General features: G+C 44.4%; 1 protein-coding gene across 5 annotated transcripts in view; it reads left to right on the plus strand.

Moving 5' to 3' along the window:
* Positions 1–3250: 3250 nt before the first annotated feature.
* Positions 3251–12891, plus strand: part of LOC127005780 (F-box only protein 9-like) — a 172449-nt gene continuing 162808 nt past the window's right edge. For 2 of the 5 annotated variants that reach the window (XM_050874877.1, XM_050874875.1), the window contains exon 1: positions 3252–3459. In XM_050874877.1, the coding sequence (XP_050730834.1) occupies positions 3457–3459 (3 nt within the window). In that variant the 5' untranslated portion in view covers positions 3252–3456. Of the gene's footprint in view, positions 3460–12891 lie in introns of all 5 variants that reach the window. The other 3 variants (XM_050874876.1, XM_050874879.1, XM_050874874.1) reach the window with 3 other exon arrangements.

The raw sequence follows: 12891 nt of genomic DNA on the forward strand, positions 1-12891 counted from the left end.
GCATCTTGCCCCGAGTAGCTGAACACCGATTTTCTGTATGTTTTGTTTTTCTTTCACAGGAGCTGCCGATACAAAGGCCTGCCTGGGAGAAATATCAAGCCACCTGTGACATCAAGATCAATAACGAAGATGAATAAGGTTTGTAGGAGACTGAGGAAAGAGACATGAAAACATTGAGGCAGAGAATGAATATCAGAATACATGGTCAGAGTATGTAAGGCAACAGAGGGTCACTAAATGGAAGATTAGGGAGGCCAAGGTCAGGTGTGAGGAGTGTGATTGAGGCTCTGAAAGAAAAGGCGTAGAAGGTGGGCGTGAATGGTATAAATTCTTGAGGGGTGAGAATGTGACTGATAGTGAAACCGTGGAGTGCCTAAAAGTAAATGGTGAGGATATCAGGGACACAGATAGAATGAAAGAGTGTATAAAAGGTTTCTGAGAAGAGATTGGAGGGTTGGGTGAAGTTTTTGAGGTGAGAGAGGGATGTGTAACGCTTGAGAGGAAGGATGCGGATGAGCTGAATGAGAGAATTTGCAGAGAGGAAGTCGAGGTATGTTTGAAGAAGCAGAAGAATTGCAAGGCAGCAGGGCTGGATGAGATCCCGTATGAATTGTATAAGAATGGAGGTGAGGTGGTGATAGACAGGATGACTGAGCTGTTCAACTGTATGGGAGAATGAAAGAGTGCCTCGGGAATGGAACGAATGCAGAGTGACTCTGATACACAAGGGAGGACATAAGAGTAAGAAAGAGCTGAAGAATTATAGGCCGATAGCCCTGGCAAATACGGTGGGAAAGATTTTCTGTGCTGTGTTGAATGAAAGGCTGTGTAAGTGGATTGAAAGAGAGAGAGTGCTGGGTGAGGAGCAGAATGGTTTTCGCACAGACAGGAGGGCAGAGGACAATATGTATGTGGTAAATGAGATGATAGAGAGGAAAAGGAAGAATGGAAGTCCGTTGTATCTTGGGTTTCTTGATATTGAGAAAGCGTACGATAGAGTGAACAGGGAGGTGATGTGCAAGGTACTGGAGAAAGTAGGTTTGAGTGATAAGATAGTGCGAATCATTAGGAGCATGTATGCGGATACGAGAGCCAGGTATAGGTTAGGAGCATTAGAGACAGAGTGGGTGAGGAGTGAAAGAGGTGTTAGGCAGGGCTGCATCCTGTCTCCAACTCTCTTCAGTCTATACACTGAGGAGTTGTCAGATGAGGAGAAAGAATGCAGGAGTAAAAGTGGGAGAAGACAGGGTGTGCTTCTGTATGCAGATGATGTGGTAGTCATGAGTGAGTCAGCGGAGGAACTGCAGGAACTATTAGATGTGGTGAATGAGTATGGGAGAGATTTTGGAGTGAAATATAGTAGTGAGAAAAGTCAGATAATGGTTGTGAATGGGGCAGAAGATGAGAGAAATAGGACCTGGAGGCTAGGAGACAGCTAGCTAGGGCAAACAGATGCATACAAGTACCTGGGTGTATGGATGAGTCCGAGCGTATATATGTGAAAGGACAAAGAATGAGAAGATTAGCTTAGTCAATCAATGGGTGGGCCGTCTAGGAAATGCGGCAAGAATGAGAGCATGTATAAGTATGATGTGCTGAGAGAGGTGTGGAAGAGTGTAGCAGTGCCGAGTGTGATGTATGGGATGGAGGTGATTACATGGAGTGAGTTGGAAATGGATAAATTGAAAGTAGGGCAAAATAGGATCGGTAGGTTAGCTTTGAATGCACCAAGGTATGCAGCGGTGGAAGCATTGAGGGGTGATATGGGGTGGAGTACCTTTAGGGAAAGATTTAGGAGGGCTACCCTTAGATACAAAGTCAGATTGGAACGAATGGATGACGCGAGATTGGCACGGAAGGTCTACTTGTGGAGTGTGCATGAGAGCAAATGGATTAAAAACTGCATGAGAATGGTTGGTGACAGTGGTATGCGAGTCAGGTGGGTGAGCAGAGAGGAAGGGAGGCGTATCTTTGAATGGAAGGTGACTGACAGAAATAGTGAGGGTCTAGAATGGAATGTGAGAAAGTGGAAGAAAGAGATAGACAGTGCAGTGAAAGGTGACGGTCTGAGGAGGTGGAAGCATGTGATGGAGCGAAAGACTACTTTGGAATGGTACAGGGAAAAGGAAGCCCCCGCAGTGTGTCAGCTGGTATGATGGAAGCTTGGGTGGTGATCTTCTCTTCCAAGCTCGAGCGCAGTGTATGAATGTGAATGCAAGAAATTACAGGTGGTCTGAGTCCCGCAGCAAAGTGTGTCAGATGTGTGACAGGGGTGTGGATGAAACTGTCGTGCATGTGTGTGGGAGGTACCGGAGAGAAAGGACGGAAATGATGAGGGTGGCACGAGTGAGATGGACTGGGATGTGAATGGGAGGATATTGCAAGGACAGAGAGGGAATGGATGCTGCTGCTGCTGGGACTGAGTGATGAAGCAAATGATAGAATTATAGAAGCCATGAAGAGTTTTCTGGAAAAGATGTGGTGTGCAAGAAATAGGGAATTGGAAGATTTGTAATGGATACTGCTTGTGTTGTTTTATTTTTACAGGGTGTGCCGATACGAAGGCCTGACTCTCCAACGGGTCACCTATACAGCAAGAGCAAGAGCAAGGGGTTTGAGTGGGATGTAAGAAAGTGGAAGAATGTGATAGATATGGCAGTTAAAGATGAGGGATTGAGCAAGTGGAAGAATGAGATGGAAAGAAAGGAAACTCGACTGGTATAGGGAGAAAGAAGCCCCAAAGTGTGAGGTGTGGTATGAGGGAAGCCTAGGAGGTGATCTTCTTTTCCGTGCTAGAGCGCAGTGTCTGGATGTGAATGCAAGGAGCTATAGATGGTCTGAATCCCGCAGCAAAGCGTGCCAGATGTGTGACAGGGGTGTGGACGAGACCGTGCAGCATGTATACTAGTGCTGTGGAATGTAAGAAGTATGACAGGGAGAGAACGAAGATGATGCATGTGTTTCTGAGCGAGATGGGACGTGGAGTGAATGGGAGGCTGGAAGGGAGTGGATGGTGCTGCTGCTGGGGCTCAGTGGAGAGACGAGTGGACGAGTGATTGAGGCGGTAAAAGAGTTCTTGGAGGGCATGTGGCGTGCAAGATGTAGGGAATGATATCTTGCCCCGAGAACATAGACTCCCCGCATGTTTTGTTTTCTTTTCGCAGGAGCTGCCGATACAAAGGCCTGGCTGGGGACTCACAGTGGGGAGAAATCCCGAGCCATCTGTGACATCAAGATCAAGATCAACACGGCGTCGTAAACACCGCGGCGGGGCAGTGTGGTAAAGTGGCTCTTGTGGCGTCGGCAGCAAGGACGAGAGTTGCATGCTGGCTGGCACACGCAGTGGATACCCAGAGAAGATGGCAGCCGTCTTCAGATCCAAGATAATTTTTTCCTGTGTTGTGCGCTTCTCCGACCGTGAATCTTTTGTCTGAACATTTCAGCAAGCAGATAATAATGGTGAGAATGGTTATGACATATGTTTGTTGCAATCAGCTCTTCAATTGTATATAAACCTGAGCCCGTGTTTCGACCTTCTGCATAAGGATGTAAGTAAAACAGCTTTATGCCATAACATTCCACCGTTAATCATTGATGAACGACAAGATAATGTGTCTATGGCGGAGTGATGCACAGCTACAAGGTGGCTTGGGTGATGGAAAAAGCATTGGTTCCTTGGTGTATTGTACGGCAATCTGTTAAGACTGATAACGTTTACACGGTATTATTCTAGTGTTTGCCCATACTCACCCCTCGCAACCAAAATTGGCTAGGGGGCCATTGAGACTTCGGGGAATGCGGCGGTAAACATGAAATGCGTTGCAAATGCATAGTTTTTGAGGGTTAAGATTCGTTTTAGGTCCGTGCCAGTATCTCCTGATCTACTTTATGAAACATCAGTATCTATTCATGTATCTTTTCTACAAACCTTCAACAGTCATGGAAACACTTTGAAAATCCAATTCAAGGACTTTTTTTTTTACTCTTGAAAATAGGGGATAATGGTTAGAAGGGGGGGCCCATTAGTAGGTCGTAAAGTTTGGTTGGAGTAGTTCTGGTAAATCTTAGGAATAGCGGCTTCTAGCGGGTGCACGTTTAGGGCACGGTGTGGTGGTAATTACAAGAGATCTAGTACGTACGACGGGGTTTTGACAAGCGGACGGGCGTGTTTATGTCACAAGGGGTGTATATTTCCACGCTGTCAATGAGACTGTGAGCTCCAGGGTGAAGAAAGGGAGGAGCCCGCGCGGAAAAATACACTCCTTGTGACAATAATCACGCCTGTCCGCTGGTCAAAACCCCGTCGTACGTGCTCGAAATGCTGTAATTACCACCACACCGTGCCCTAAACGAGCACCTGCTAGGAGCCGCTATTCCTAAGATTTACCAATATGCTCCCCGACCCTAAACCCTCTACGAGCTATTTTACGGCTGCGGCGGCTGCACCGTCGCCGCAGCTGTCACCAGAGGAGGCGACGCGCTTTCGTAAACATTATCCCCTATTTTCAAGAATAAAAAAAAAGTCCTTGAATTGGATTTTCAAAGCGTTTCCATGACTGTTGAAGGTTTGTAGAAAAGATATATGAATAGATACTGATGTTTCATAAAGTAGATTATGAGATACTGGCACGGACCTAAAACGAATCTTTACCATTTTTGAGTTAAGGGGGGTTGAAAAATACCCTAGATGTAGGGAAATTTCATACATTCCATTTTTTTTTTTACAACGTACGGAAACCATACAATCTCACTCTCTCTCCATACCAAAGGGGGGGTTCGAGGGGGGCGAAGCCCCCCGTTACAGTATTAACCCCTTCACTACGACCGGGCCAAAACAGCGCCCCGCGCCGTATCCGAGATCACCGCGCGCCAAATTTCAAATGTCGCATTTGAATATAACAAGTTTGCAGTCATAAACTCAACACAATCATGACGCATTATATATGAAAACATGCAGAATTAAATGGAGCACATAAAGAAACATAAATTAATAGATAACGTTGAGATGTAAGCATAAATATAGAGATAAAATAACTCATATATTGGCTAAAGCGAACCAGGACGCAGTATGCGCGTCCTCGGATATGGTACGGGGCACGCAAGGACGCAGTATACGCATCCTCGTGTTGAAGGGGTTAAGGTCATAATGAAGCATCTAAACGGTAAGTAATTTACGTCATAGGAATCTTTCAGCCGTCATATACGACTATGTATTCACTTACTGGTAGCACGTACGAGCGTGTGAAGCAGGTTTGGTATCACGTACGAATGCGTGAAGCAGGTTCGAACGCAGGTTACTTGTGTTCAATGTCCCTCAGTTAGCTGTTAGGTCGTAATGCTCAGTTGGGGTACTTTAAGAGGGGGAAGGGTCCAGGGGGAGGCGCAGCCCCCCTTGGTTAGCAGGGGGGCAAGGGGGGCAACCCCCCGCCCCCTTAGCAGGTTGTAAAGTTTGGTTGGAGTAGTTTAAATATGCTCCCCCACCCAAATACCCTGACTTCCCGCGGGTCCCCAAAGATTGTTGGGGGAAGGGGATTAATTCGGCTTCTTCTTTACTTGTAAGTACTTCCGCCTTCATATTATGGTTGAGGGACATGTATTTTGTTTTTTTAACTATGATATATGGAGGCGGATTAACGTATTCTGGATTCGTATCCAATAGCCACAATCACCTTGTATACTGGGAATACGAACCCGTGAAGCAGATTCAAAATGCGGTCAGTAAGATTCATGTGTTTGAACAGCTCGGGCAGGAGGTTCGAGAGCCTTCACTTGCTCTAGCACCCGCAGTACTGTTTAAGGCACGGCTTTGGACGGATCACAGCTAGCCGGTGGTTTTGCTGTGTCAGCGATAAACAATGAAGGTACACTGTGTTTGGTGCCACGGACTCTACTTGGAGGACAGAAACCTTACAATGAGGTGACAACCTATTAGAGGGAGAGGGCATGAGTGTGGTGTAGGCAGTTTATGTGAGCGCAGATGGCCTACGGCGCCACGCCAGATGGTGAGGTGAGCATCGTTTGGTGGGTTCACTTCGCTTCTCTCCCAAAACAAGCTTGGGGATCCAGTGACTACGCGTGGTTTCCGTATGGGAAACACTTAATTCGTTGCAAACGGTCATTTTAGGGGTGGTGGGAGGAAAAATCCCTAAATTTAGGGAATCTCCCTAGATCTAGGTTTTTTTTATCCCCCCCCCCACACACACACACACACTAAAAAAAATACGCGATTGTAACGGATTTCGTGTCCCCCACCCAGGGCCGTATTATCCATAAGGCTGACTAGGCTGAAGCCTTGGGGCCCAACAAGAGCAGGGCCCATGCAGTGGGGGAAGTATGGGGGGCACGTGTCTCCCCCCTTTTAGGGCTGTGCCCCCTGGATGCCCCTCATTTTAGGGCCCCCCTCTTTGAATAACTACACAAATTGATAACATACTGATTAAAATTAGCAAATAGTTATGTGTGTTAAGAGATTCATACTTATAAATGGGTCTATAACGTGATGAAAAAAATGTGGGTAAGGTAACAGACATTTAACTAACACCTATGTAACATAACATTAACATACACATAACAAGGTTTTCGTTTTATTATAACCCGGAGTCGAAACTAAAGTCCGAACTTTCGTATCAGGATCCTGCTGGTTTGTATTCTCCGGTGTGTTGTGATGCGTGAGCATCATCTCTCTCTCTCTCTCTCTCTCTCTCTCTCTCTCTCTCTCTTTCAAAGCGTAGATATTAAGAAAATATTGCAGCCAACTAAAAATAATCCGAAATCTTTCTTCAGTTACATAAACAACAGAAAGGCGATCAGAAGTGGAATTAGACCTTTAACAAACAGCGACGGTGCACTAGTAACTGACAGCCAACACATTGCAAACCTCTTAAACAATTATTTTTCCTCGGTGTTTAATACTAACAGTCTTCCTCCCGCTAGCACCAACACCAGTACTAATGTAAATCTTGAGCAAGCATTGCCTAATTTTGAAATAACTGATGAAGTCCTTAAAGCTCTCCATTCACTTAAAACAAATAAAAGTCCCGGACCCGATAAAGTATATCCTATACTGCTTAAAGAAACAAAGAGCAAAATACTCTCCTCCCTCACAACCGTATTCAATATGTCCTTGCAACAAGGCATCGTCCCTTCTGATTGGAAAAAGGCTAATGTGACACCGATTTTTAAGAAAGGAGACAAAAAAATACCAGGTAACTACTGACCCATTAGTCTAACTTCAATTGTAGGTAAGCTACTTGAGAGCATAATTAGAGACAAAATTGTGAGTTACCTCGAAAGCCACTCATTAGTTGGGGATTCACAACATGGCCTCCGTAACAAAAGATCCTGCCTATCAAACCTATTGACCTTTTATAACGACCTCTTCTCAGTTTATGAGGTAACCAAATCATTGGACGTAGTCTATCTTGACTTCCAGAAAGCGTTTGATAAAGTCCCACATCATAAATTACTTTATAAATTAAAGCAAATAGGTATTGACGGTCAAGTAAACCAATGGATCGCGAATTGGTTGAGCAACAGACAACAAAGGGTAGTGATTGACGGATTTAACTCAGAGTGGGCGCCGGTCACTAGTGGCGTCCCTCAGGGCTCAGTTCTTGGCCCAGTGCTCTTCATTATTTACATCAACGACATGGATGTTGGACTCAATAATCGCATTAGTAAATTTGCAGACGACACAAAGATTGGTAACTCGGTTCTCACTGACAAAGACAGGCAAAGCCTCCAAGAGGATTTGCACAAAATTTCAGCTTGGTCGGATAGATGGGAGATGCCCTTTAACGTAGACAAGTGCCAGGTCCTTCAAGTTGGAACAAGAAGTAAGAAGTTCGATTACGAAATGCGCGGCGTTAAACTCACAAGCGTTCCATGCGTTAAGGACCTGGGGGTCAAAATCGCGTCAAACCTCAAATTCTCACATCAATGCATCGATGCAGCAAATAAAGCGAACAGAATGTTAGGCTTCATTAAAAGAAACTTTTTATTCAAGAATAAAGATGTAATACTTCCGCTCTCCAATAGTTTAGTCAGACCCCACTTGGAATATGCGGTACAGTTTTGGTCTCCTCACCATGCAAAGGACATTGCTAAATTAGAAGGTGTTCAGCGTCGGGCAACAAAAATGATCCCTTCCTTGCGCAACAAATCCTACGAAGAAAGGCTTTCCACCCTTAACATGTTCTCTCTTGAGAAACGTCATTCAAGAAAACTGATCGAATGTTTTAAAATACTTAATGGTTTCACGAATGTAGACAGAACAAAATTGATTATGATCGATGACACTTTGCGAACGAGGAACAATGGCATAAAACTCAAATGTAGACAAGTAAATTCAGACTGCACCAAATTTTTCTTCACCAACGTTGTAGTGCGAGAATGGAATAAGCTCCCACCGTCAGTGGTCCAGTGTAACATGATTGACTCCTTTAAAAACAAGCTCGACCGTCACTTCCTTGAACTTAATATTAACTAGAGTAGAAAAGCAACGTTTTGGAGGCATCTGATTAGTGTAGATTCACTTAGGTTTAAGGACAGACCACCTAGACTGGACCATGGGGTCTGTGTGGTCTGATTTTCTATGTAATTCTCTCTCTCTCTCTCTCTGAGATCAACTTGAAGTTGGGAAGTCTGCTACGTACACATTATGTGACACACACTGGCACAACAGCTGCCGCAGGATATTGTAAATGTGATATTTGCAGATATCTTCCTTATACTGTAGTTCTGATATGGCCATGAATATATGGTATTGTTCGGTACAGTATAACGGTTATAATTACCTTAATGCTCGATAAGTTAAGGTAAAGGTACAGTTTGGGGCATACGCTGCATGTAGCAGCGCGTGGCCTCGGTGCTCACCTCCGTCACATTGGCTCTTGAGCGTGTGGTGGGAGGGAGCCCATTACTCCGGTGTGGTGTCATGAGAGTGATGAGACATCCCAAGATCGTGAGACATCCCATCCTGAATACATACATGAATTTCGACACGGTACCGTGTCTTTTGTCGACTGCTTGTCAGGACCTGTCCCACCCAAGTTTATTTATATTATTATGAAAGCAAATGATGACGCATGTATTAAGGATGTTCCGATACCAAAATTTTGACCGATACAGGTAACTCTCGATTTACACGAGTTTGGTTTACGCGTTTTTTGAAATAACGTGGGGTCCAAAATCCAAATAAATGTTTAATTTACACGTTTTTTTCACTTATACGCGATATTTTATGGAGTAGCCATCAGATGTCTCCCGCAACTGGACTCACACAGCGCCGCGGCCACACAACTGAGTTCAGTTCTTCCCGTGCGCCACTTGAACAACAATACAGTACCCACGCTGCCACGCTACTCAACAATAGGGGGGGGCTGATACTGGTACCAGTACCGGTACTAACGGTACCAGCTATACTGTATGGTACCTGACTGCTCGGTACCGGTACCAATATTAGCCAGTCGCTCATGGTGTCCCTCATTTCTTCCTCACACGAGTGAGGCTGAGACTGAGTGCCTGAGTTGATATCTTGGTGATATGGATATTCTCTCTCTCTCTCTCTCTCTCTCTCTCTCTCTCTCTCTCTCTCCACTGAATGAAGTGAATATTTATTTTTCGATAGAAACCTACACCTCTTGTTTGATTTACATTGTTTTTGATTTACGTGACCTCTTCAAGGACACAATACTCGCGTAAATCGAGAGTTACCTGTACCGATACCGATACCCCAATATTTGACCGATACCGATACTGATGCCGATACCTGTGCATTATTTTTTTATACAACAATTCCAGCAGCTAAAAGGCAATATCAAATGTTGATTGATGATTGATTGATAGTTTATTGTTGCAAGTAAACAACAAAGGAGAAGGGAGGAGCATGCCATCCCAACCCCCAGGCAGTACAGGGTGTGATTATACAACTAAGGATACATGTAGAAGTAGCACCAGGAAACTAAAAAGAAACAATGGTAGGGGAAAAAAAAAAAACACTACTCGTTTTTCCACCATAGAAGGGAAGAAAAATAAAGTAGCCAGTGGTGGCCTGAAAAAAGGTGTCCATAGATCCGTAGCCAGACGTGCTGACCACTGCACCACGGAAGCGCATATTAATTAACCCTATACGGCGCGGCGAGGCAGCAGTGCATGGTTAACCCAAGTGTTAACACCCACCCCCATGAGTTTCGACAAGGGGCGAGGTAGGAGGCGCCTCGTTAGGTCTAGTTGACTCAGAAAGGTTAACTTTACCTTAATTGCCGTACATTTAGGCAGCCCTGGCAGTGTACCCCGTTGCGGGGCGGCTGTCTGACTGACTGAGGCAGGCAAATGAGGCTAGGGAAGGGGTTCCGCCAATCCCGCGCCCAAGCTACTAAACCTGTATTGTACGCGTCCGCAGTACCAAAGTTGGAAAGTTTGGTTTAGTCGGCGCAACATCTGTGGTCATATGCCGGAGATAGACAGGAGGGGGAAGGAATTATAGGAGAAGGGAACAGATCCCAGGAGACGGGACACAACCCCCGATTAATATCTGGTACCCATTCACTACTGGGTGGACAGGGGCGTAGGGTATCGGAAAAGCCGCCCAAATTTTTCCACTCCGCCCAGGAATCGAACCCGGGCCCTCTCGGTTGTGAGCTGAGTGTGCTAACCACTGCACCACGAAGCCCCCTCCGCAGTACCAAAGGCTATACTGTATACCAGGGGTCGGCAACCTTTTGAACATAGAGTGCCAAGTCTAATTAATGCCTTTTCTTTTACTACCTTGCGTGCCAGGTGTTATTTTTTCCCACATTATAAAGCATATGTCCTATGGAAATTGAGATCATAATCATAGACATAGAGTATGTAGTGACCATTATAACTAAAGTAAAGTATATTTTCCTGCACATGTATAACATAAATGTTACATTTTTGTAGCAACTAGCATTCCTTGTAACTAAAAATATATTATTTTTTATTTTAAATTTATACCCACAATATTAATGCGATCCTTGCCCTTGCTTCCCTTTGGTGAAAGTTGAAATTTCAGGTGAGTATCTGGACACCTTGAGCTTCACACAACCCTCAGAATGATCCGTTGTAAGCTTGCTGCGATGGGGGTTGAGGATGTGCCTCATGTGAGAAAATATCTGGTCACATTGATATGTAGATCCAAATGCTGATAGCAATGCAAAAGCTACTTTCTTCATGCAATTGAATTTATCAGGCAGTGAGGTCCAGGAACTTAATATGGAGGCTGCATGATCTTTCATACTAGTTTACAATATTTCTCGAAAATCTTTAAATTTAGCTGACCACAATGATGAGGCCTGAAGGCCAATCAACTGCATTTCCAACTCCTCAGTTTCCATCCACTCAAATAGAGACTCATCCAACTCACTGTAGTTAAAGGTGTCTGGTCTGATTAAAAATGAAAACACTGGGCCAGTGTGTTGGAAATCTTGAAATCTGATTGAGAACTCAGACTTTAATTCTTGCATGTACACCTGAAGATCAGTAGTGTTGACAGGATGAATAGCAGATAAGTTCTTCAAGTTTTTGAAGTAACGGAAAGAATCAGTTTTGATATCTGATGAGTAAACTGCAAGCTTTGCAACAAATGCCTTCAAAATATCATACAAATCCATCACTGTTTTTCCTGCACCTTGCAAGATAAGATTGAGGTCATTTAGAAGTTTGGTGATGTCTCGGAGAAACATAAGTTTCACAGTCCAGTCTCTGTCCTCCAGCTCAGGATAGTCTTGGCCTTTTTCTGATAAAAAAATCTTTATTTCATCAAAGCATTCCACAAATCTCTCCAATACCTTCCCACAGCTTAACCACCTAACACTGCTGTGCAAGGGTATATCTTTGTAAGCACTGTCCACCTCTTCAAGGAAAGCTTGAAACTGCCTGTGTGAGAAGAGTGTGCAACAAGAAAATTCACTACTTTTGTAACAGTAGCCATCACTTTGTTGAGATCAGAGCTCGAGATCTTGGCACATAAATTTTCTTGATGGATTATGCAGTGCAATTTCAGAATGGGGTGCCCAATTTTATCCTCAACCATCTTAGTAAAACCCTTGTTTTTTCCTACCATGGCAGGGGCACCATCCGTTGTAACTGCAAAAATCTTTCTTATGTCAACCCCTCTGTCCTCAAAATGATCAGTGAATGTCTTCAGTATGTCCTCTCCCTTGGTAGTGCCACACATAGGTTTAAGACAGCACAGCTCCTCGTGTATCTCTGTGTCACTATACCTGGCAAAAACAGCCAAGCGGGGAATGTCATTTATATCCACGCTTTCATCCAGGGCCACGCTGAACACAGGTGTAGTTGTTAAAGCAACAGTTTGCTACTCACTTACATTAGCAGCCATTTCAGAAATACGTCTCTCCACGGTCCTAGCTGTGACAGGCATGTCTTTTATCCTTGAGATGATCATGTGTTTGTTTGATATGCCATCAAATAACACCTCAGAGCACTCTAGGAAAGCTGCTTTTATAAAATCTCCATCAGTAAAAGGCTTTCCATGCTTGGCAATACACAGAGCTAGTTTGTAACTGGCCTCAGTTGCATTGTTTTTGCTAGCACTCAGGTTCTTAAACACATTACTTTGTTTCTCATAGCGCGATACTGCTTTCTTAATCGCTTCAGCCTTGTCTGTACTGTCCTTGAAAGTCTTCTCGTGTCTTGTTTCAAAGTGTCTTTTAACACTCGATGTGCGGCACACAACATTCTCGCAGCAGAGAGCACACACAGCACGATCATTCTGCTGAATAAATCCAAAGTCATTTGTCCATGATGCCTGAAATGATCGGACATCAAGCTTGACTTTGTTTGCAGTAGCCATGGCGACAGTAACTAGAAAAGTGTCACCACGGCGCTAAATAGTTACTGAAGCAG

The sequence above is a fragment of the Eriocheir sinensis genome, chromosome 31 (assembly GCF_024679095.1).
Source record: "Eriocheir sinensis breed Jianghai 21 chromosome 31, ASM2467909v1, whole genome shotgun sequence".
NCBI lineage: Eukaryota > Metazoa > Arthropoda > Malacostraca > Decapoda > Varunidae > Eriocheir > Eriocheir sinensis.